The 24152-nt window shown below is 37.8% G+C and overlaps 2 protein-coding genes and 1 pseudogene across 3 annotated transcripts; 2 read left to right on the top strand and 1 right to left on the bottom strand.

Annotated features, from left to right (window-relative positions):
• Positions 1 to 308: 308 nt before the first annotated feature.
• Positions 309 to 13429, bottom strand: LOC143594897 (large ribosomal subunit protein eL22z-like). Its single transcript, XM_077074086.1, has 2 exons — positions 13171 to 13429; positions 309 to 465 (listed from the first exon to the last, which is right to left on the bottom strand). The coding sequence occupies exons 1-2, from the start codon at positions 13404 to 13406 to the stop codon at positions 321 to 323; spliced, it is 381 nt and encodes a 126-aa protein (XP_076930201.1). The 5' UTR covers positions 13407 to 13429; the 3' UTR covers positions 309 to 320.
• Positions 13430 to 15380: 1951 nt separating this feature from the next.
• LOC143594890 (outer envelope pore protein 16-4, chloroplastic-like) lies at positions 15381 to 16706 on the top strand. The gene is made up of 6 exons (XM_077074083.1): positions 15381 to 15474; positions 15554 to 15605; positions 15677 to 15708; positions 16093 to 16126; positions 16241 to 16308; positions 16404 to 16706. Exons 1-6 carry the CDS (start codon positions 15403 to 15405, stop codon positions 16536 to 16538), a joined length of 393 nt encoding a protein of 130 aa, XP_076930198.1. The 5' UTR covers positions 15381 to 15402; the 3' UTR covers positions 16539 to 16706.
• A 2145-nt stretch (positions 16707 to 18851) lies between these two features.
• Positions 18852 to 23381, top strand: LOC143594891 (caffeoylshikimate esterase-like; annotated as a pseudogene). The gene is made up of 7 exons (XR_013146428.1): positions 18852 to 19044; positions 19138 to 19170; positions 20103 to 20249; positions 22187 to 22317; positions 22409 to 22546; positions 22637 to 22735; positions 23020 to 23381. The product of XR_013146428.1 is annotated as a caffeoylshikimate esterase-like (transcript).
• The last annotated feature ends 771 nt before the right edge of the window (positions 23382 to 24152 follow it).

Below are 24152 nucleotides of genomic sequence, written 5' to 3'. Positions count from 1 at the left end.
AATTCTAGTATTATAATTGTAAATTTTAGAAATAACTAAAACCTACTTGACTATCAAAAACTCAAATGTTCATATTAGTAAAATAATTGCTTGCTAGATATATAAATTAGGTCTTGTCATCCTGTGAACATTGTACTCATAAAACCCTTAGAAGTGTTGTTATAGTGAACCAAGCAATCATGTCTTATCTTTCTAAATAATATTATGAACCAAGCACCACGTTAATGTATCAAAAAAAGTTAGAAGAGAACTTCTAGAAATTTTCAATGAATTTTGTGAGAACCAAAATCATGATCAAAACCATTAAACAAAAAGTCGGCTTAATCTTCATCCTCACCTTCATTTTCAGCAATGTTGAAATACCGCAGCTCATAGACATTTCGGTCTTTGTTAGAAGCAATCACACGAAGCCAGTCTCGCACATTGTGCTTCTTCAAGTACTTCTTTGTTAGATACTTAAGATACCTGAAAGCACATTAAAATAATTAAAAACCGCATTTAAATGCAATCTATCTCAAGAGATACAACTAATCAGGTATTATGTTTGCATATATGTGTGTAAAAAATTAGATCATAGAAAACAATAAAAGGTTTGTGTGTAAAAACAATGTGAGGGATGAACTATAAATAGTTTCCTTGAATAAATAGGCTCTTATTGTAAATAAAGCTTATTTGGTTGCAGTTCTTGATTGTGAATAAAGCTTATTTGGTTGCACATAAACGCTTTTTAAGCCAATGCACGCAAATAATAAACATCTTTGAAGATAATGCATTTGTTCCTATAATGATTCTGGTTTTGTATTACTCATCAATGCGACCTCACATCGAAGCTAATGATTGCTTAACCATAGGTCGGATATGTCACACCCCGACCAAAGGCGGCGGAACATGCCGAGGTGTAACGATTGTCCATAAGCACATGACACTAATTAAAGTGACAATATTTAATAAACTCATTTCATTTCACAACATCGAAAATGTCACATAACAATTATCCATAAAATAACCATGAACAAGATATCACAAAATATGGCAAATTGATATTGTTCATTTTTACTAATATCCTAAGGTCTTTGATGTCATTTTCTTCACAATCATAAATCAACCAAGATGCAAACATGCAACATTTCATAAAATAAAGTTTGTCAACACAAAGGTCGGTGAACAATTCATAAGTTTAATCATATTAGTATATAATAAAGATAGCCACAAAACTTGCATACGAAACGATAAATAAAAGTGGTAATTTGGATAAATAGATATCGCTAAACACATTAGCGACACCTAGCTATAAGGGGATGCCAAATAGTCTAGGATTTTATAGTTATCGTTAATTGCATTACGTTAACGACACCTTGCTATAAGGGGATGCCAAATAGTCTTGGATTTTATAGTTCCACCAACCAAAAGCGATAAACACGTAGGCATATAAGCATAGAACACCAAATCGAGCAATTATTTAGGTAAAGTATACAACTACGTTTGTGGTTTAAGATTCAAATATAAAGCATTTTGTTGAATAAGTATGAAATGTCACCCCCAAAATAAAAGATGGAAAATGGGGTATGAAGTACTCACCTTCAAGTAGTAAACTTGAAAGATGATAATTTGGAGATTTCTCGGAACGACGAGTTGAACGCACAATGTGTAACACCCCGACCAAAGGAGGATTATACATCGGGGCGCCACATATTGTTTCATTACTCGTGACACTATTGGGTGTCAATATTTAATAAATACATTCATTCGCGCACGCGCAGGGTAAACACAAGATAACATAAATCATCATAAATCAATATATTATAAATCATAATAATAAAACAGCAATAACTTGTCTTGATACATTTTAATCTAGGTCCAAAATAAAGAAAACTTCCTAGGTGTCCACAAGCTCCAAAACAGCTACTGCAAACCTGAACATGTGTTAAAATAAACGTCAAACACTTGCGTGTTGGTGAGAAATCAAGTTTAATACAATACATAGATAACCATAAATCTGCGCGCAACATGTGTATGTCTGGTTTTCAACAAGGGTGTAATCTGATCGGGACCAACTCTAAGATTCATAAGACTGCCAGTGCTCACAATTGAGCTCACAAACAAGACAAACTGTGCATGTGTAAACAAAAGAGAAAATCATAAACGATAGTTCTCCCGTGTTCATCTAATGGTACCATGAGAACTGCGGAATAGACCGACAAGACGGTTAATGATCCACACATACAAATAAACAGCCAAGTCTACGTCCTCAACACATGGGATACTGCGCGACTAAAGTTCATAAACAGTTTAAGACTCTAAGTTTGTATGAACACATGAACATCCCAAAACATTAAAAGCAAAAAGGGATTAGGTACGAGATTACTCACTTGATAAACGATGCGGTGTAAGATAAAGCAAGAACCAACTTTAAACAAGCACAAGTTAACCTATAAATAAGATTGTTGTTTTAATGATTTGTTTTAAGTCTTGATTATAAGTTAGCATAATTAATAAGTAAATTATTATATATAATATATATATATTACCGGAAAAGCAGGGCAGAACAGGGAGGAAGACGGAGGCAGAGAGGAAGACGGCAGAGAGAGCAAGGAGCAAGAGAACAGGAGAGATTAAGTGTTTTGTGTGTGTAGTGTTATGAAAATATTATTATTATTTATAGGAAAACCCTAGGAGACATAATCCCTAGAAAAGGGGAAATGATCTTTAACAGGATCAAGCAAAAGATATCAAAAAGCATAAGAATCCAAAAGCAAAAGATATGGAAAGATATGGCAGCTGCAGAGGCAAGATAAAGCTGACAGGGAACAGTAAAAAAAGGCATGGGCGGATCAGATAAAGGTACAGGTCAGGCATGGAAAAAGCAGATCTCCAAAGATAATGTCAGTCACTTTTTCTGCCAACCAATGGGGTTGGTGCGCATGCTGCGCCGAAAGTAACTTTTCAGACATAAAGCAGATTAGGTCAACGGCTCAAAAGATAAGACAACACAAAAGCAAACGGCTAGATTAAACAGAAGAAAACTCAAAGGGTTCAGCGCGAGAAAGCTCGAGCGCGAAGGCAGACACAGAAGGTCAAGAGAGCGCGAGCGCGAAGGCAGACAGAACCAACCTTAACGCGTCGCGGAAAGAACTACATTTCTAAGCGCGCCGCGGGAAGAATCACATTTCTTAGCGCGCCGCGGGAGGAACTAAAATTCCTAGCGCGCCGCGGGAAGAATTATAATTCTTCGCGCGTCGAGGGATGAACTACGATCCTTAGCGCGCTGCGAGAAGAACTACAAATCCTTAGCGCGTCGCGGGAAGAACTACCGTCCTTTGCGCGCTGCGAGAAGAATTACAATTCTTAGCGCGCTGCGAGAAGAGTTCATTTCGCGTATCGCTGGAACAGATGGTCTTCACGCAGGATTCCTTGTAAGGGGTCTGGCGCGTGGAGCTGCGCAGACAACCTTAGGCGGGAAGGAACAAAGGACAAGCAAAGAGTTAGAAGAAAAAGAGGGAAACAAGGCTTAAGGGCGGGACGGCGACAAGAGGGAAAAGAAGGCGGAAAGAGAGAAGGAGAGGGACGGGACGGCGGAAAGAAAGAGAGAGAAAGAGGCGGGAAGGAAAAGTATATTATTATTATTAAAAGTAAAATATAAGTATAAATAAATATTAAATCATAAAAGAAAGAGATCGGGTCAGAGAAACGGGTACCTGGGTCGGGTCGGATCGGGGCAGATGTCACAGTCTCCCCTACTTTAAGAAATTTCGTCCCGAAATTTATCTCGAAGTAGGTTGCGCAGAGAACAGGTGCGGGTACTTGATCTTCATTTGATCTTCCCTTTCCCATGTAAACTCGGCTCCGCGCTTGGACTCCCAGCGAACTTTCACGATGGGGATGCGATTGCGCTTGGTTTGCTTAACCTCGCGATCCATAATCTCAACAGGCTTCTCAACGAAATGCATAGATTCATCAACTTGAACTTCATCAAGTGGAATGTGAAGGTTCTCGTCAGCTAAACACTTCTTGAGATTGGATACATGGAACGTTGGATGCACATTACTGAGCGCGGGCGGCAGGTCAAGTCTGTAGGCAACTTTTCCCACACGCGCGAGAATCTTAAATGGTCCAACATAACGAGGAGCAAGCTTACCTTTCTTCCCAAAGCGGACAACACCCTTCCAGGGCGACACCTTGAGGAGAACAAGATCACCAACTTGAAATTCGAGAGGCTTTCGTCTGCGATCTGCGTAACTCTTCTGTCGGCTTCTAGCAGTCAGCAGATGATCACGGATCTTGGCGATTTTATCGGTTGTCTCTTGAACAAGTTCGGGTCCTGTGATTTGAGCTTCTCCCACTTCGCTCCAACAAATCGGGGAGCGGCACTTACGACCGTAAAGTGCTTCAAATGGGGCCATACCAATACTGGAATGATAGCTGTTATTATAAGAGAACTCGATCAAAGGCAGGTGCGAATCCCAATTACCTCCAAAATCAAGAACACAAGATCGGAGCATATCCTCAAGAGTTTGAATAGTTCGCTCAGACTGACCGTCAGTCTGAGGATGATATGCCGTACTCATGTCCAAGCGAGTTCTTAGCGCAGATTGGAGAGATTTCCAAAAGCGAGATATAAAACGGCCATCGCGATCGGATATGATGCTCAAAGGAGTACCATGGCGGCAGACAATTTCCTTGACATAAAGCTGCGCGAGTTGCTCAACACGGTAGTTTTCACGAATGGGCAGGAAGTGAGCAGACTTAGTCAAACGATCCACTATTATCCAAATGCTATCATGTTTGCTTGCTGTCAAAGGTAACTTGGTAATAAAGTCCATCGCTACACATTCCCATTTCCACGTAGGAATTTCTGGTTGTTCGAGCAAACCAGATGGGCGTTGGTGTTCAGCTTTTACTTTAGAACAAGTCAGACATTTAGCTACGAACACAGCAATATCCTTTTTCATACCGGGCCACCAATAAGTAATGCGCAAATCCTTGTACATCTTATCAGCGCCAGGATGAATAGAATACCGAGATTTGTGCGCTTCACTCAGGATATCAGCGCGAAGATTCTCATCAAAGGGAATCCAGATGCGATTGAGATAGCAGAGAATTCCACTCAGATTAGGGACAAAATGCGCTTCCGCGCCACACGCTAACTCGGCGCGAAGGTTACCATTACTGATGGATGCGCGCTGCGCGTCACGAATACGCGATTCAAGGTTGCTTTGAATCGGCTCAAAGTGAAGATGCGTGCGCGGCAAGATACAGTTAAGCTGGCAGGGTTTTCGGCTGAGCGCATCGGCTACCACATTAGCCTTACCAGGATGATACCGGATCTCACAATCGTAATCGCTGATGAGTTCGTTCCATCGGCGTTGCCTCATGTTAAGTTCCTTCTGATCAAAGATATGCTGAAGGCTTTTATGGTCAGTGTAGAGGATACACTTAGTACCATAAAGGTAGTGTCTCCAGATCTTCAAGGCAAAAACAACTGCACCAAGTTCGAGGTCGTGAGTTGTATAATTCTTTTCATGAACCTTAAGTTGCCTTGATGCGTAAGCGATAACCTTGCCTCGTTGCATAAGAACACAACCGAGACCTTGGTTGGATGCATCGCAATACACGACAAAATCATCATTACCCTCAGGTAGCGCAAGAACAGGAGCTTCACACAACAATCGCTTGAGCGTTAGAAAGGCTTCTTCTTGCTTCGAGCCCCAAATATACGGTTTACCTTTGTGCGTTAGAGCTGTTAAAGGCAAAGCGATCTTTGAGAAGTTCGAAATAAATCGCCGGTAGTAACCAGCTAAGCCCAGAAAGGAACGGATCTCAGAAGGAGAGGATGGCGTAATCCAGTTCTTGATTGCTTCAATCTTGGATGGGTCGACATGAATACCCATCTTGTTTACAACATGACCAAGAAACTGTACTTCATCAGACCAGAATTCACACTTGGAAAGCTTAGCATAGAGTTGCTCAGCTCTAAGCTTTTGCAATACCAATCGGAGATGTTGCTCATGCTCGGCCTTGGTCTTAGAATACACCAGAACATCATCGATAAACACAATCACGAATTTATCCAAGAAAGGCCTACACACCCGATTCATTAGATCCATGAAAACGGCGGGTGCGTTGGTTAAACCGAAGGACATGACCAAGAATTCAAAATGGCCATAACGAGTTCGAAAAGCAGTCTTCGGAACATCTTCATCGCGGATGCGCAACTGGTGATAGCCAGAGCGGAGATCAATCTTGGAAAAACAAGAGGCACCTTGGAGTTGATCAAAGAGGTCGTCAATACGTGGTAAGGGATACCGGTTCTTAATGGTGAGTTTGTTCAACTCGCGGCAATCTATACACATGCGAAACGATCCATCTTTCTTTTTAACGAACAACACCGGAGCACCCCAGGGCGAAGAGCTAGGGCGAATGAATCCTTTAGCAGTCAACTCTTGAAGTTGGCTTGCCAATTCTTGCATCTCAGCGGGTGCAAGACGATAAGGAGATTTAGCTACGGGGGAAGCACCAGGGACAAGATCAACACGAAACTCGACTTCACGAGCGGGAGGGATACCAGGAAGATCATCAGGAAAAACTTCAGGGAAATCACGCACAACAGGGATATCGCGAAGCTTCTCTTCTTCAGCAGGTTTAACCACATGAGCTAAGAATGCAATACACCTTTTCCGCATGAGCCTTCGGGCTTCGGCGCAAGACATAAGTTTAAGACCGCGGGAGGGTTTTTCGCCGTAGATATGAAGATCACCATTTTCTCGAGGTATGCGAATCATCTTCTTGGCGCAAATAACTTCGGCGCGATTATTCGAGAGCCAGTCCATACCAATAATGACATCAAAGCTTCCAAGAGGCATGGGGATGAGGTCGATTAGAAAATCGTTTTCGTTAAGGTTAAGCGTACAATCCTTGATCACAGAGTTTATTAAAATAGTTTCACCATTAGCCAATTCAACTGAAAAATCTTCTTTTAAGTTATCGCGCGGTCGCGCAAGCTTCAGCTCAAAGGCGCGAGAGATAAAACTTCGATCGGCGCCAGTATCAAAAAGTACAGAAGCATAAAATCCGTTAAGTAAAAATGTACCATTAACTACGTCATTATTCGCTTGCGCTTGGTGCGCGGTTATGTTAAAAGCTCGTCCACGCATTACTTGGTTTGAAATCTGGTTCACCGGATTCACTTGTGTGATTTGCACTTGTAGCCTTGGGCACGCGTTCCGGAAATGACTGGGATCACCGCAGTTAAAGCACGATCTGGGTCGTGGGTTTTGGTAGATTGATTGTGGGTTCTGCGGGTAGACTGGTGGTGTTGGCGCAATTGGATTGGCGGGAAGGACTCTACAGTTTTCAGCAGTGTGACCAGTACGGCCACATCGGTTACAAAGTCGACACGGGGTTTGGGTTGGGTGGTGAAATCTACAGGTTGGGCAAAAGGGATGGTTTCCTGTGTAAGGTTTCTTAGTTGGCGGGGCAGGGAGTGCTGGATTGGTTAAGGCATAGTTGTGGGCTACAGGAGGTGTTGGGTAGGCTGACAGAGGGTTAGGCGCGTAAACTGGGGGTTGGTAGATGGGTTGCTGGACAATGGGCGGGTTGGTAAGCGCATAGGCCTTGCGCCTGCGCTTGAGGTTGTTACGGTTTGAGGGTTCGGGTTTGGTTTCTGTTGGTTCAGGGGCAGTCTTGGTGAGTTTGGTCTTTTCTGTTCCCCGCAGGAACAGGGTTCCTGCTCTGACATGGTTGTCGCTGAGCACAGCGGCCAACTCAATGGCGTCAGAGAGGGTTACTGGGTTTCTGGCCCATACAGAATCTTGAATTTCCATGGGGAGACCCCCAAGGAATTTCTCTATGGCTCGGCGGGAAGGGGTAACAAGGTGAGGGACAAGCAGGCTTAGTTCATGGAAGCGCGTCGCGTACTCGCGCGCTTCACCGCTGTATTGCTTCAAGTTCCAGAATTCTTCCTCCAGGCGCTTAACTTCGTTGGGAGGGCAGAATTCTCGCGTCAGAATTTCCTTAAATTCCTCCCAGAGCATGCTGGAAGCAGCTTCTGCGCCACGCGCATGAGCTACTCCATTCCACCATGTAAGCGCTCTAGATTCCAGGACACTGGAAGCATATAGGGTTCGTCTGTCTGAGGGGCATTGGGTGTGGAGGAAAGCGTTTTCTATTTTCTCAAGCCACTGGAGCATCACGGTGGCTCCTTCAAGACCTGTGAACTTTGGAGGGTTACCCGCGTTAAAGGACTTAATGTTGTAACCAGAGGTGTTGGTATTGTTTTGGCTCAAAGCTTGGGCTATTGCGGCGGCCATTTCCTGGGAACGTTGCTGTCTACGCATGCGCGAGGCTTCTCTTCTCTGAAATCGGCGAGATAGCGGAGGCATTCTATAAAAGTTTTAATTTTGGTTAATATCTTAGCGCAAAGCATAATCTTATAAAGCTTGGTTTCGCGGGGTTAGATACCATCAACAGTTAAAGTAAAACATGAATTTGAATGCAAACTTAATACAGATAACAAATTCGAATCGAGAATCGACAATTCATGTATCACCATGACTTTCCGAATTCTCAATTTAAAATATACGAGCAAACGAGTATTGGAGATTGACGATTCATGTATCACCATGACTTTTCAATCTTCAATATAAAACATACAAGAAAATGAGTATTGGAGGTTGACAATTCATGTATCACCATGACTTTTCAAGTCTCCAACCTCAGAACATAATCGTAAATGGAAATTGAAAATCAACTATTCATGTATCACCATGACTTTTCGGATTTTCAAATCCAACAAACGAATATGTAAGTAAAATCAATAAAAATCGAAATTCAACAAAAATCGAAATATCGCGGAGTAGAACATAAAATCATACACTGCGCAAGCGCGAGAATATTCATAAATAACGAGTAATTAACAATAAGCGTGCAAACATGAGTTTTCTCTCATGCGCGAGAAGGGACTCTTAGGTATTCTAGGCCGTTACGTCTAACCACCTATCCTAAAGTCAACGAGCTCTGATACCAATCTGTAACACCCCGACCAAAGGCGGATTATACATCGGGGCGCCACATATTGTTTCATTACTCGTGACACTATTGGGTGTCAATATTTAATAAATACATTCATTCGCGCACGCGCAGGGTAAACACAAGATAACATAAATCATCATAAATCAATATATTATAAATCATAATAATAAAACAGCAATAACTTGTCTTGATACATTTTAATCTAGGTCCAAAATAAAGAAAACTTCCTAGGTGTCCACAAGCTCCAAAACAGCTACTGCAAACCTGAACATGTGTTAAAATAAACGTCAAACACTTGCGTGTTGGTGAGAAATCAAGTTTAATACAATACATAGATAACCATAAATCTGCGCGCAACATGTGTATGTCTGGTTTTCAACAAGGGTGTAATCTGATCGGGACCAACTCTAAGATTCATAAGACTGCCAGTGCTCACAATTGAGCTCACAAACAAGACAAACTGTGCATGTGTAAACAAAAGAGAAAATCATAAACGATAGTTCTCCCGTGTTCATCTAATGGTACCATGAGAACTGCGGAATAGACCGACAAGACGGTTAATGATCCACACATACAAATAAACAGCCAAGTCTACGTCCTCAACAAATGGGATACTGCGCGACTAAAGTTCATAAACAGTTTAAGACTCTAAGTTTGTATGAACACATGAACATCCCAAAACATTAAAAGCAAAAAGGGATTAGGTACGAGATTACTCACTTGATAAACGATGCGGTGTAAGATAAAGCAAGAACCAACTTTAAACAAGCACAAGTTAACCTATAAATAAGATTGTTGTTTTAATGATTTGTTTTAAGTCTTGATTATAAGTTAGCATAATTAATAAGTAAATTATTATATATAATATATATATATATTACCGGAAAAGCAGGGCAGAACAGGGAGGAAGACGGAGGCAGAGAGGAAGACGGCAGAGAGAGCAAGGAGCAAGAGAACAGGAGAGATTAAGTGTTTTGTGTGTGTAGTGTTATGAAAATATTATTATTATTTATAGGAAAACCCTAGGAGACATAATCCCTAGAAAAGGGGAAATGATCTTTAACAGGATCAAGCAAAAGATATCAAAAAGCATAAGAATCCAAAAGCAAAAGATATGGAAAGATATGGCAGCTGCAGAGGCAAGATAAAGCTGACAGGGAACAGTAAAAAAAGGCATGGGCGGATCAGATAAAGGTACAGGTCAGGCATGGAAAAAGCAGATCTCCAAAGATAATGTCAGTCACTTTTTCTGCCAACCAATGGGGTTGGTGCGCATGCTGCGCCGAAAGTAACTTTTCAGACATAAAGCAGATTAGGTCAACGGCTCAAAAGATAAGACAACACAAAAGCAAACGGCTAGATTAAACAGAAGAAAACTCAAAGGGTTCAGCGCGAGAAAGCTCGAGCGCGAAGGCAGACACAGAAGGTCAAGAGAGCGCGAGCGCGAAGGCAGACAGAACCAACCTTAACGCGTCGCGGAAAGAACTACATTTCTAAGCGCGCCGCGGGAAGAATCACATTTCTTAGCGCGCCGCGGGAGGAACTAAAATTCCTAGCGCGCCGCGGGAAGAATTATAATTCTTCGCGCGTCGAGGGATGAACTACGATCCTTAGCGAGCTGCGAGAAGAACTACAAATCCTTAGCGCGTCGCGGGAAGAACTACCGTCCTTCGCGCCCTGCGAGAAGAATTACAATTCTTAGCGCGCTGCGAGAAGAGTTCATTTCGCGTATCGCTGGAACAGATGGTCTTCACGCAGGATTCCTTGTAAGGGGTCTGGCGCGTGGAGCTGCGCAGACAACCTTAGGCGGGAAGGAACAAAGGACAAGCAAAGAGTTAGAAGAAAAAGAGGGAAACAAGGCTTAAGGGCGGGACGGCGACAAGAGGGAAAAGAAGGCGGAAAGAGAGAAGGAGAGGGACGGGACGGCGGAAAGAAAGAGAGAGAAAGAGGCGGGAAGGAAAAGTATATTATTATTATTAAAAGTAAAATATAAGTATAAATAAATATTAAATCATAAAAGAAAGAGATCGGGTCAGAGAAACGGGTACCTGGGTCGGGTCGGATCGGGGCAGATGTCACACAATGCCTAAAAAGAAAAGAAGTCTTGAATTTAGAAAGGTTGTCTTGAAGGTCTTTAAACAAAATAATTGTTGAGAAATGTAAATAATTAAAGTTCAAGGTTTAAAATGTGACTATTTAAGAATTTATAATAATAACCCTTTAAAAATGTAAGTTTGCTCGAAACCGGGTTAAAGTATCTAACCTTAATATTTACTCAACCTATGTTAAGTAATAAGGTGGGTAAAATGCAAGAATGCAAATCCCTTTGGAATAAAGATACTAAAACGGGTTTTTTTTATCGAGTGTTCGGGTTGTCGGTTCGGGTCTTGATAATTGGTCAAACCCAAAGTCAACTTTCCAAAATATTGAATGTTATGAGATAACTCAATAAAATTTAATAAGACTTAACCAAGTATGTAGTTCCATTGTTTTAGAACTCACAACGCACGTTAAGCGAGTGTTCGGTTTTGTCGGTCCAAACTTTGTTATGAGATCAAGTTGGATCCAACATTTCCAAGTACTTAAGAAAATATTTAAAAATCAATTTGTAACTATTTTTAAAGACATATACAAGTCTTGATGGCTAATAAAAAACACACTTGTGTGTCTTAAGCGAGCAAGAATCGGTTTGGTTCGGTTTCCATCTCACAACAAGTTCATAGATGGTTTCCACATGTCCAAACACTAAATAACTTATATAATAATGTACAAATAAAAAAAATATCAAAAGTTAACAATAAAGTCTTTAAACAAAAGTTCGGTTTTCGGTTTGGTTCGTGTTTCGGGTTAAGACCGAGGTAAGATTCTACAAACCCATAACCATAGAATTTGTAAAAATGATTTTAGAAACTTAGATCTAACACTAAGTATGTTTAAACAAACAAAACTAGTAACAAAGTTCGGTTTACGGTTTAGAGCTATTTACGGTTAAACCGAAACTTAGACTCTTAAAAACCCATAACCATGGAACTTGTAAACATGACCAACAAACTAAAATAAGCAAGATTAATATGTATGAACAAGTTATATAGATGTATATATATCAAGGACACGAAGTCCTCCATGAAACCTTGCCTTATGGGGTCCGAAACCTCACCGACCGGAATCGGAGAAGTAACTACCAAAGGTAAACAAGGGGTGTATATTATATATATGTTGCACAACCATAAACAAGTATTAATAAGGCTACATAAACTAATTAAGATGAAAGACCAAAATCCTTCAAGAACACTTAAGAAGATAACCTTGAATCTTTGATGTTTGAGAGAGTTTTTCTTTTTTTTTTTTTTTTTTTTTTTTGGAGTTGTAGCAAGGGAAAATGAAGTGGAAAGGTAGTGTGTATATAGGGTAATGTTGGTGGTCAAATATGGGTGTGAGACACAAGAGTTTTCATGCAAAATGGATCAAGACAAAAACACAAAACAACAAAATAAATAAATAAATAAATAAATAAAAATAAAAATAGGATGTTTTCAAGACCCAACAAGTGTGAAACAATATTGTAACATAAATCCATTATTTTGATTATAACATAAGCTTCGGTTTACAAATCGGGTCGATTTACATAATAAACAAATACAAAAACGAATACAAACAAGACCGAAATTGACGAATGTCACAGGATACGGGCCAGTTTCAGTTATGTTCGGTTAATAGCCCAATGCATTTTTTTTCCTTGTTCCAATTAAAAATGGTTCATCATGGTGTTCCAAGCTCAATTATGAAGTTTTGAAGCTAAAATATGCTGGTTCCCACCATATAGGGTCCCCAATGGACGTATAAATAAGAAATAGAGGTATAAGGTTTGAAAAAACACGAACATACAAGGTTTAGCTAGATTTCGGTTAAAGTCGATTAACGAAAACACATTACCGAATGCTCGGTTAATCAGATTCACTTAACAATAACCTTCGGTTTTGTTTAGTTATGGTTAACGGTTCGGTTTCCGCTCATCCCTATTTATTACAACCAAGTATTTTACATTAACACAATAGCTTCAATCTGGTTCTAAAACTAAAACAGTTGATCAAATATTTAAGCAATGAGATGAAATAACATTCAGTTTTAAGTCAAGTTGAGTACCTTTTGGAGAAATTGCTATCCGACGTGACGGCGATCTTATTCTTTTCGCGGGAGATTGTAACGGAATCCCCGAGTTTACCAGCTTTGCCACCGACTTTGATTCGCTCCTGAAGAAACTTCTCGAGCGATGCGATTTCCATGATCTTGTCCTCAACAGGCTTTCCGCAATCGATAACAAACGTTGCGGTTTTCCTTTTCCCGCCCTTGGCTCCGACGCCTCCTACTCCTCGGCTCATCTTTGATACTCTCTGCAACTGAAGAAGATGATTATTCAACGTATGGTAATCATGGAAACAAAGTTGACCTAATTGCATGATAAAAACGATCGTGTTTGGTTAAGCTTTTGGAAATTGCTTATTTGCAGCAAATAAGCAATTTCCAAAAGCTTCAAAATGGAGCTTTTTTCCAAATGACTTATTTGTTTTCCAAAAAGCACATAAGCAATTTTTAAAAGCTCAGCCAAATGTCACTTATTGCAGCTGAAGATGATTGTTCGACATATGGTAACTATTAAAACAAGATATATTTATCTGATCGAATACAAGAGAATGCACAAAACGTAAGAAGATTATGCCGGATGATTTAGCGTACCTAGAGTTTGAAAACTGCGAGCTGAAACTGGAAACTGGTTATAGAGATGAGTTTTTAGAGTTTCGGTGATTGTGCATGGAGACCAATAGTTGGGCTGGCCCAACCCATGATCGAGTTTATAACTGGGATACTAATTACTCAAGAGTTGATGATGTAGAGGTCATATTGGCCCATTGCTGTTCTATACACAAGGTGGCTGATACTGATACGGGTTGTTAATTGATGACTAGAGTTCTAAATTTATGAATATTAGATGTTAGAAGAAAAAGATAAATAAGTGAAGAAAATAGCGTAACAACATCAAATTAATTACAAAAACAGGGTGTGATGTTATAAAATCATTTTTGTTTCAAGTCAGTTGTTGAGGTGATGTGTCATAATTATTAGTTATAAATCCATGCATTTGATATCTAAATTTCCTTTTAACAGTAATTAAATTGGTCGAATAATTTAAAAAAACCAAAAACAAAATGAGTTTTTTCAAAAGTTATAAATCAATGCATTTGATATCTAAATTTCCTTTTAACAGTAATTAAATTGGTCGAATAATTTTAAAAAACCAAAAACAAAATGAGTTTTTTTGAGTTCTTAATTCCTTAGAATAAAGCATTTTAAAATCCTTTTCAAATTGTGAATAAATTCAACCAAATGAGTTGGAATCACCTGCTTCCTCTTAATCGACACGAGGAGAGAGCAACCATGGGAACAAACAAGTTTAAAGATGAACGACAGAAACATTTAAACAACCATGATTACGGGCCATTATGGAGCATGTGTCAATTGTCGAATAGAGGTAATCATGATGTCATAGTTAGAACCCATGACCTCCGGTAAGAGACAAGGACTCTATCAAGCGAGTTAGTCCTACATCGGTGTAAGTAGGGCTGAGCACGGTTCGGTTCGGTTTTTGAGTAAAAACCAAAACCGAAGTCCTTGGTTTTTTTAATATACAAACCGTTCGGTTTCGGTTTTTTTTTGGGTTTCGGTTCGGTTATAGTTGGTTTTTTTTCCACTTAGGTGTAGACATTGCAAAAAATTTTAAAAATGAAGATGATGACTTTAAGCTTGTAAGAATGTATTTGAACACCACAAATAAATTAAATACAAAAACCAAAAATAGACACATGTTACGTGAAATTATACGAATAAAAAGTTGCTAGAGCGGTAGAGCTTAAAATTCAACAAAATTATTGATTAAAAAAACACTAAAAGTTTAGTCCTAATCTTCATTCATTATCTTGTTCATCTTTAAAGTTTAGTCTCAGTCTTCACTCTTCATCATCTTTATAATCTTCATCATGATCAATCGGTTCGGTTTGGTTTTTTAAAAATGGAAAACATAACCGAAACCGAAAATTCGGTTTTTCAAAAATAAAAAAATTAACAGTTGGTTAATGCTTCGGTTCGGTTTTCGGTTTCAGTTCGGTTAATTCCTTTTTTTTCTCATCCCTAGAGGTGTGGGTGTTGGTATATACACGCTGAATTATAAGTTATGTATTTATAGATTATAAATATTTATTTTATTATTTAATCAAGGAGAATGAGAATACAAATAAGCAAAATACAAGGGTTGAATAAAGCCAAAATGGGGATGGTGTGCTAAAGGTACCGTCTTACAGACCTCCGAAGAAGAAGAAGAAGATGGAGAGAGAGTGGTATCATGACGTTCCCTGCTCCTCCATCGCCGTCGAGTCCATCATTAGCGTAGGAACTGTAAGCAACCAAACATTCATCTTTTCATTCCAGTGATCACTTAATCAAAACCCCTAAATAATAAATAAATAAATGACAGGGCGGATTAATCTGGGGCTCATGTGCTGGTTCCTACGACGCCAACCAAAAAGGTTACTTAATCTTCTATCTGTCATTTAACAAATAATATTTATTGGTTGAATTGAATTTGAATGTGATTTAGGGCTTACCGGCATTTCTCGAGCTTCTTTCCTTGTAAGTTTCTCTTCTTTTATCATAACCACTTGATTCGGATTCAATTTAATCTGTAAATTTTGTATTCATAAGTCTTTATCCCACATCAAACATCAATCAAATGTGTCTTCTTTCGGTAGTGGGCCGTTGACCCGTTTTGTGATTTGATCACCATTGTTACAGGAAAAGGTTTTTGTTATTGGAAACAAAGATTTCAAACATATGTAAATGTCAAATAGTTTATTCATCTTTGGGATATTAATGAAAGTGGCAACCGTATTACTCAAACCTTTTGATCGATTTCACATGATTCAAGAACCAAACATGGCATCAATAAATCATATGTGCTCAAATTTGTAGGTCCAGTTTGATTAATGGTTTCCTATATTTTTATCTTATCTGCAGGCCAAGACTGTTGGTAAATATGGATTTCAATGTGGTAAGCTCATTGTTTTTCTTTTCATTTGCAGTGCACATTTCTTGTTTCTGAACTTTTAATCTTGTTTTTCTTGCAAAAAAGAATTGATCTTTTGCTTAAACATCCATTTATTAGGACTCTTTGCTGGAATTTTCTCATTTACGCGTTGTGGGATTCGAAGATACCGCAACAAAAATGATTGGGTGAGCTACATTCCACATGATGCTTATTAGATTGCAATTAATATACTAAGTGGCTGAGATTTGATATTGTTTGTTTTGGCTTTGGTTTGAAACAGGTGAATGCTCTAGTTGCAGGTGGGGTTGCAGGTGCAGCAATTGGTGCCGGGACCCGAAACTGGAGGCAGGTTGCAGTGATGACTGCTTTTCTTTCTGGATTTTGCGCCATTGCCGACCAATCAAGAGCAATCTAAATCAGGCTTCAAACCTCTTAGTGTAGTGCATCAAGAATCACATGAACTAGTTTGAAACTTTTGAATTGTGTCTTGGAACAATTTGGAGAATGATAGGATCCCATTGCTCCCATATAATTTATTTTTGCTTCTTACTTAGGATAAGACTGAAGTTGACACCCTTTTGATCATTGGGACTTGTCTTGCAGGTGTAAACGAGCCAAGCTCGGCTTGGTTCAAGCTTTATATGTCTAAAGCTCGAGCTCATTAATAATTCTTTAAGCTTGTGCTTAGCATTTTCATTATTTAGTACATATTGGGTTGGGTTTTGAAAAGCGTGTAAGAAGACCTCATGCATGGTCGCTTCTAACTTGAAAAAGGAGCTGGGTGCACAAAAGACGAGCGGCACGAACGAAAAAAGCAGCTTGTGGCGCGGCTCTTGGCTTTGTAAGGGTAAAGATTTGTGCATAAAAATATTTATATATTAAATCACACATAGTTTATTTTCACTTTGTCTAAATTTTGGGTAAGTGATACTAAAGAGAGGGAACAGATACAAAGTCTGTTTTCCTTTTAGCAAAGCATACCAAGTAATTGGATCTTTAATGTGTACAAATCAATTGCTAAGACAGAGACACTGATAATTATGTATTTGGTTAGAAAAATAGGATGATAAAAAAAAAAACCCTGCAATTGTTTACTTTTTAACAATTTCTACAAATTTTTATCTTCAATATTCATTTATCAAATATACCATAAAAGGTACATTTTGTTACTTTTAATATTAGTATAGTGTTGTTATATCTAAACAAAATACATTTTTTTTAAAAGATTTGTTGTGTTGTAGACTAGGTAAAGTTTGTGTGATTATCAGAATATGGTTGCATAATTATGTATATTGGATGCGTCATTATCTTGATTTGATATTATACCACTTTGTATGTTTGTATGTTCCGTATGAAAAAAAAAAATCGCGGGGGAGCCTTTCTCTCCGTATTTATACATATACAAATTTGTGTATACATATTTATATTTACAATTTTATACATGTAGTAAATATTAGTTATTTAGTTTTTTTTATCGTAATTTTGTATAAAACAAAAGTTACACCATCTCATTAGTAATCGAATATCTAGGCTTGCGAGACTATCTGAGTAGCTCGGTTCGTTTTATCATTCTGGCTACCCACATGACCCCTTTCCGCGGTTCGAAAAACATGAACCCCCTTTCTAGATGGTCTAGAATGATCCGGACCAACTGCATAACACTGGGTTTCATATAATAATGAAATCATGCCTTTTGCATATGCTATGTACGTACTCAAGCGACCTTATCTCATGATGTGTTATAACTGCCACCCTCTTTATTTAGTCAATTTTCAAGGAAAGAAATCGAGCTATACTGGGATACTTGAGAATTTTCAAGAAACAGGTATTTTAATAATATCAATAATATCAACAACTCATGAAGTCGATGCCATCATTTTGTATTAATCATCACACAGTTACATTTTTTCGATGCCTTAACGAAAAAATGATTTTAAAAATAACAAAACTTATTTTTTTTAATTCATTTTTTCGGTTTATGTTATGTTTTTTTAAAAAAAAAAACTTTTGAAGAAAAATTATTATTAACCAATAAGAATAGGGGTGAGAAATTACGCTTTAAGAAAACGTATTATAATAAATATTTTCAAAGTAAATACAATTTCTTTCCACCTCATTTGAGAAAAAAACTCTACGGTGGATAATAGCAAGCTGGGTATATTTATCCTATTATTTAGCAATACATATTATAGTCTAACAAGGTTAATAATTTTAATCAAATTTTATAAGGTTATATTTTTGTTGGTCAATAAACGTTCAACTTCTTCATGTTGTGTTCATATCGATTCAGGACTTGAATTAGCTTACGATCAAATTAACGTAACAAATTAACAATATAATAAATATTAATAAAACTGACCAACTTTCTTAATTTATTACTATTATATAAGAAGATTGAATTGATTATTTAATCAATATTCCAAACGTACGAGTTATACTTATCTATCCAACAAAACAATGCATATTCTAATATCCAAAGAAATAATAATTTGAGGAAACATTCTCCACGTCACCAATCATGATGATGCCGAAAGTTATGGGCACACAGGGCATGGGTCTCGTATAATTTTTGGAAACCATCACCCAATATAATCCATCTTTTCCTCGTTTCTGTCTTCTTTCATCTTCTTATCATTTCATCCACAATAATAACATTCACTTCAAAACCACCATTAATTAATGGAAGCTGAATACCAAGAGGTAGTTGTTTGATTGATTTTCGCAAATGGGTTTTGTTTATTTGTCACAAATATTGAATCTTTATTACATGGGTGTTATGATTTTGTTATAAAATTTGGATTATTAGTGGTGGTTTTTGTGAACTTTTCAGGAGTATATAAAGAATTCAAGAGGAGTTCAGCTTTTTACTTGTAGATGGCTGCCTTTTTCTTCTCCAAAAGCTCTTGTCTTCCTCTGCCATGGTATACATATATATATATCATTCACACATAAAAGTTTGTGATTATAGGGTTTAGTGGTGTAAGATTTATCAATTGTTAATTGTTGTTTTGTAGGTTATGGTATGGAATGTGGTGACTTCATGAAAGGTAAATGCATCTTCTCGTATTGAACTGAGTTTTGTTTACGCTTTTGGTAGTTTGATCATGCCTGAGGACTAATATATTAGATACTAGATAGTGACGGAATTGAAACTTCTCGGCAAAATAGGCCGTCTATAATTTTTTTACATATAGTTTATGTTTTATAAATTTCAATTCTTAATAAAAGATTCAAAATTACAACAAAGAAGCATGTAAGCGGACAACAAGTTACGCCGCAGCCCCTTTTAAATGATAAAACCGATCCCACTGTAAACAAAAACTATGCTTTCTCGGCGTCAATGAGTTACTGCGTACGACCTGTTGAACTCTTTTCTAACTTTTAAATATTTAAAAAACTCATATTTTTCTGAATTACCATATACCACCTTTTCCTGAAGTTTTTAACAATAAGGACTTAAAAGGTTCAACTCACAATTTCTAAAAACGAAAACTCATTAGGTAACAAGTTCTGATAATAGCAAGGTTGATGGCCCCTCTTTACCTTCTTTTTGGTTCCGTCATGTTTATGTAGATCTAATCTAGTCAAAAACATTTTGACATTTGTTTGCCTAACTTGAAAAGGTTATAATTAATTAATAGTTATTTAGGTTGTAGATTAATATGCTCAATTTTAACATGGGCATTTAATATAAATGCCCACTAAGACTACAAGTACAACATGCTCACTCAAAAACACATTTTTTTTAATTCTTTTTTCAGAGGACAATTTATTGCGTAAATATATATTCTTTATATTTAAAGAGAAATTTTAAGGTTTTTGGATAATACTGATATTCCTTTTTTGTAGTTTTATACTACATTAGTATTGTATAACTCTATCATCTTATTTGACATGGTTATTGTATATTTGCGGTGTTTACTTTCATAGTTAATTAGTTATTAATCGTTCTAATATAGAAAAGGAAATTCGATCGTAGGATGCGGGACCAAGCTAGCTAGCTATGGATACGCTGTGTTTGGGATCGATTATGAAGGACATGGGCGGTCCATGGGTGCACGTTGTTACATCAAAAAGTTCGATGACATCGTTAATGATTGTTGCAACTACTTTAAACTTGTTTCGGGTAGGCATCACTTATCAAAAATGTTTTACAAGTTTTAAAGTGATCATTATAAATAATGTTTATTTTAATGTATATTGAAGTGTCACAATCAATTTTTTTGGATAATCAAACCTATTATTATCAAGTTATTTTAAGGTAACTTGTACCACAGTCAAAACAATTATCTAATTATTACAACTTCAGTCAACGAATTCACATCAACACAACACTTTCAGTGATAGAAATCCTTTTGTGTTATATAATATGATAATTATTATGTATAATGGAGCATTTAGGGGCATTATATGGGTGGATAAAGCCCCTACACCATCTCCCGAGTTATTATGGCATGGGGCTTTACAAGGGGATGAGCGTTTTTACAATAAAGTCCATACGTGTCTTAAATGATAATGATTGAATGAGCATTATCTATCACGCATGTTTTTTACTAAAACGGGTGATGATAATATGGCGGAAAATGCCTCTTACGAGGCATTACCCATTACTCATGACCTTATATATGTATCCACCACTCACGTAACGTTAATTTGTCAAACATTTTTCAATAAGTAATATCACTTGAAAAAATCACCACTAATCACTTGTTTATTAAAGACAGAATTACAAATTTTGTCCTTTAAAATAAGACGAATTACGGTTCGTGTCCTTTTCTAAGTTTCCTTGCAGGCGGTGTACTTTAAACTTTTTTTTCCTACAAGTTTTGTCCTTTACGCTAACTGGGTTAGAAAAAGTCAGTTAAATCCCCTCACGTGAGGCGCATGTGAGGGCATTTTGGTCTTTTTGCCTACCCTGCAACAACTTCTTCTTCATTTTGCAGATTTACAAAACCCTAATTTCCCCTCTCTCTCTCTCTCTCTCAAGAACAACATCCTTCATTCTCTCTCTACCCCTTTATTTATTATTATTATTACTATCATCAACCCTAATTGACCCTTTCGATTTACTTAACCAAATTGAAATTCGCTTCTGGGTTTTCTTTGATTGAGGATAACGATTGGTGGGTCGGAATCGTTATGTTGAAATTCGTCCTGGAACCCTAGTTTTTGGGGGTGTGATATTCTAGGGTTTGCTCGATTTGCAGCCGTTCAATGGAGACGGGTTCTGAAGGGGAAAGCAATCGGAACGTTAACGATCATAATAACGCTCAATCGGATGGATCTAAGAAGCCTAAACGCCAGATGAAGACCCCTTTTCAACTCAATATGCTTGAAAAGACCTATGCTTGTATGTGTTTTCTTAATTTAATTGTTGTTGGTAATTTGTTGGATTGACGGAGCTAGTTGATGTTAAAGATTAGATTTTTGAGAAATTTTATGTGATTGATATTGTTTTGCAGCTGATATGTATCCGTCTGAGGCGGTAAGAGCACAGCTTTCAGAGTCTTTAGGGTTAACGGATCGACAACTGCAAATGTGGTTTTGTCACCGGCGGTTAAAAGATAAAAAGGAAGGAACTTTAAAGACGCCTGGTGGGGATCGTAAGGAGTTGATAAAACCGGTTAAGGGTGTTTAAGGTTTACAAGGGAGAAATAAAGAAGAAGAAGAAGATGGTGAGTGAGATGTGGTGAGTGACGGTGATGGCTGAAGAAGAAAGGGGTAGATGGTTAAGTAGATGGAGAAGAAGAGTGGGAGGTATGGTGATGAAGAAGAAGAAGAAGAAGCAGCAGCAGTGAAAATGAAGAAGAAAGAAGTAGTTGCAGGTAGGCAAAAAGACTAATATGCCCTCACATGCACCTCACATGAGGGCATTTAACTGAGTTTTTCTAACCCAGTTAGCGTAAAGGACATAACGTGTAGAAAAAAAAAGTTTAAAGTACACCGCCTGCAAGGAAACTTAGAAAAGGACACGAACCGTAATTTGGCTTTTTTTAAAGGACAAAATTTGTAATTCTGTCCTTGTTTAAATAATATCATTTTATGAATAATTTTGTATATCAGGAAAAGATTAATACAAGAACAAAAAAAGATTCTTGTATGGAGAGTCAATGGGTGGTGCAGTAGCCCTCCTTGTGCATAAAAAAGATGTAAATTTCTGGCATGTTGCTATTCTTGTGGCTCCCATGTGTAAGGTAACCCTATAAGCTAAGGGCTAATTTGATTTTTATATATTAATTAATTTATAATTATTTTGTACTAATTTTCAATATATTTTGTTGATAGATATCAGAGAAAGTGAAGCCTCACCCACTAGTTGTAAAAATATTAACAAGAGTAGAGGACTTGATTCCCACCTGGAAAATTGTCCCTACAAAAGATGTCATTGAGGCTGCTTTTAAGGACCCTCTTAAAAGACAGGAGGTACTAGTTAAATTCCATTACTACCCCTCCTCTTACCTCTTAAACTCCTATCTGACCAAGGCTAATTCTGTAAACTAACACGGTATACAGATTCGCGGGAACAAGTTGATTTATCAAGAGAAGCCCAGGCTTAAAACAGCTCTTGAATTGCTTAGAACTAGCATGAGCCTTGAAGACACATTAAACGAGGTTATTTTACAAAATTACCCTCTTGCTTTGATGATTCGTTCATAAACCGTTTGTTTATACTATTAATGAACGAAGAAAAACAAACACAAACACCATCAATTTCTTAACAAACGAACATGCTAACAAGGAGTAAACAAGAATACTCCGTTACATTAATTGTTTGCGTTCGATCGTTTGTTAAATGAATGCACGCAACAATGCTGTGTTTGCATTCGCTTGATTCGTTTACAAGCCTACTCTCAGCCAAAAGTCCGAAACAGTGTTAACTTTGACTTTATTGGCAGGTGACAATACCCTTCTTTGTGTTGCATGGTGAAGCCGATACAGTCACGGATCCAGAAGTAAGCAAAGCTTTATACGCTCAAGCGAGCAGTAAAGACAAGACCATAAAACTCTACCCGGGTATGTGGCATGGCTTGACCACTGGTGAGACAGATCACAACATTGATATTGTTTTTGGCGACATCATTTCTTGGCTTGACAAGCGATGTGGTGAGATGCGTACAACTACTGCCACACGTGAGAATACATTGGATAATGTTTCTAGGGTCGGTCAAGGTAAAGTCTCATCACCATCGGTACAGCAGGTGTGCAGGTGGAAATCTGTGCGGTTGCATTCCACCATGTAACAGACTGCAGCCATATTGTGTTTTCCTTGTGCAAGTCGAATAATGTATATATAATTATATATAGACATGTGGTTTAGAAGTTTCATACTTTCAATGGATAATTATGTAATATTATGTCTTTACAATAGAATCTAGTAGCAACGATTTATCATGTTATACATGTTGGATTTTTCGGTGACATGACAGGGAGTTTCGGTTAATTCAGTTAATAGTTGGTTATGGGTCTGGTTGATTTAAGTTCATTTTAGTTAATAAATTCAGTTAAGTTTTAGATTAAATATAAGACAAAATTGTTAATTTACAAAAAAAATGAAAGGAAAAGACAACAATTTATATCAAAATTATTTTAAAGCTATATAAAGGCTGGTTCAGTTTGTATATATCGGTCAGATTAAGTGTTGTGGAGGTGGAGGGGGCGTCACTTCCCATCCACCTCAGCCAAAAACCATACTCCACACAACACAATGTTGGCGCCAAACCTGCATCCCCCCCTATCGCCATTCCCTAAACACCCAAATAAAAATTTGATGTTTTTGACACAAATAAAAATATGGGTTGTGTTTGGGTTGAACAATGTAACCTAACAACCTGCAGCTCGTCAACTTGCCACCATAACACGGCTGGAAGAATACAGTGATGGGTGGTACTAAGTATAACTACATGCACTAATCAGCCACAATGTCAACTAGATATGGTGGCCGGTGGTAAGTGATGGTAGCTAGATGTGGCGGCACTGTTAGGGATATCAGATTTCAGAAAATGGTGGCATTGAAATGTTTAGTATTGTT

Source organism: Bidens hawaiensis, unplaced genomic scaffold (genome assembly GCF_021521415.1).
Source record: "Bidens hawaiensis isolate Kalapana, Puna unplaced genomic scaffold, B.hawaiensis_p1.1 tig00044294_1, whole genome shotgun sequence".
NCBI lineage: Eukaryota > Viridiplantae > Streptophyta > Magnoliopsida > Asterales > Asteraceae > Bidens > Bidens hawaiensis.
Note: the sequence above shows the minus strand (reverse complement) of the source record. Positions and strands in the feature narration are given on the sequence as shown.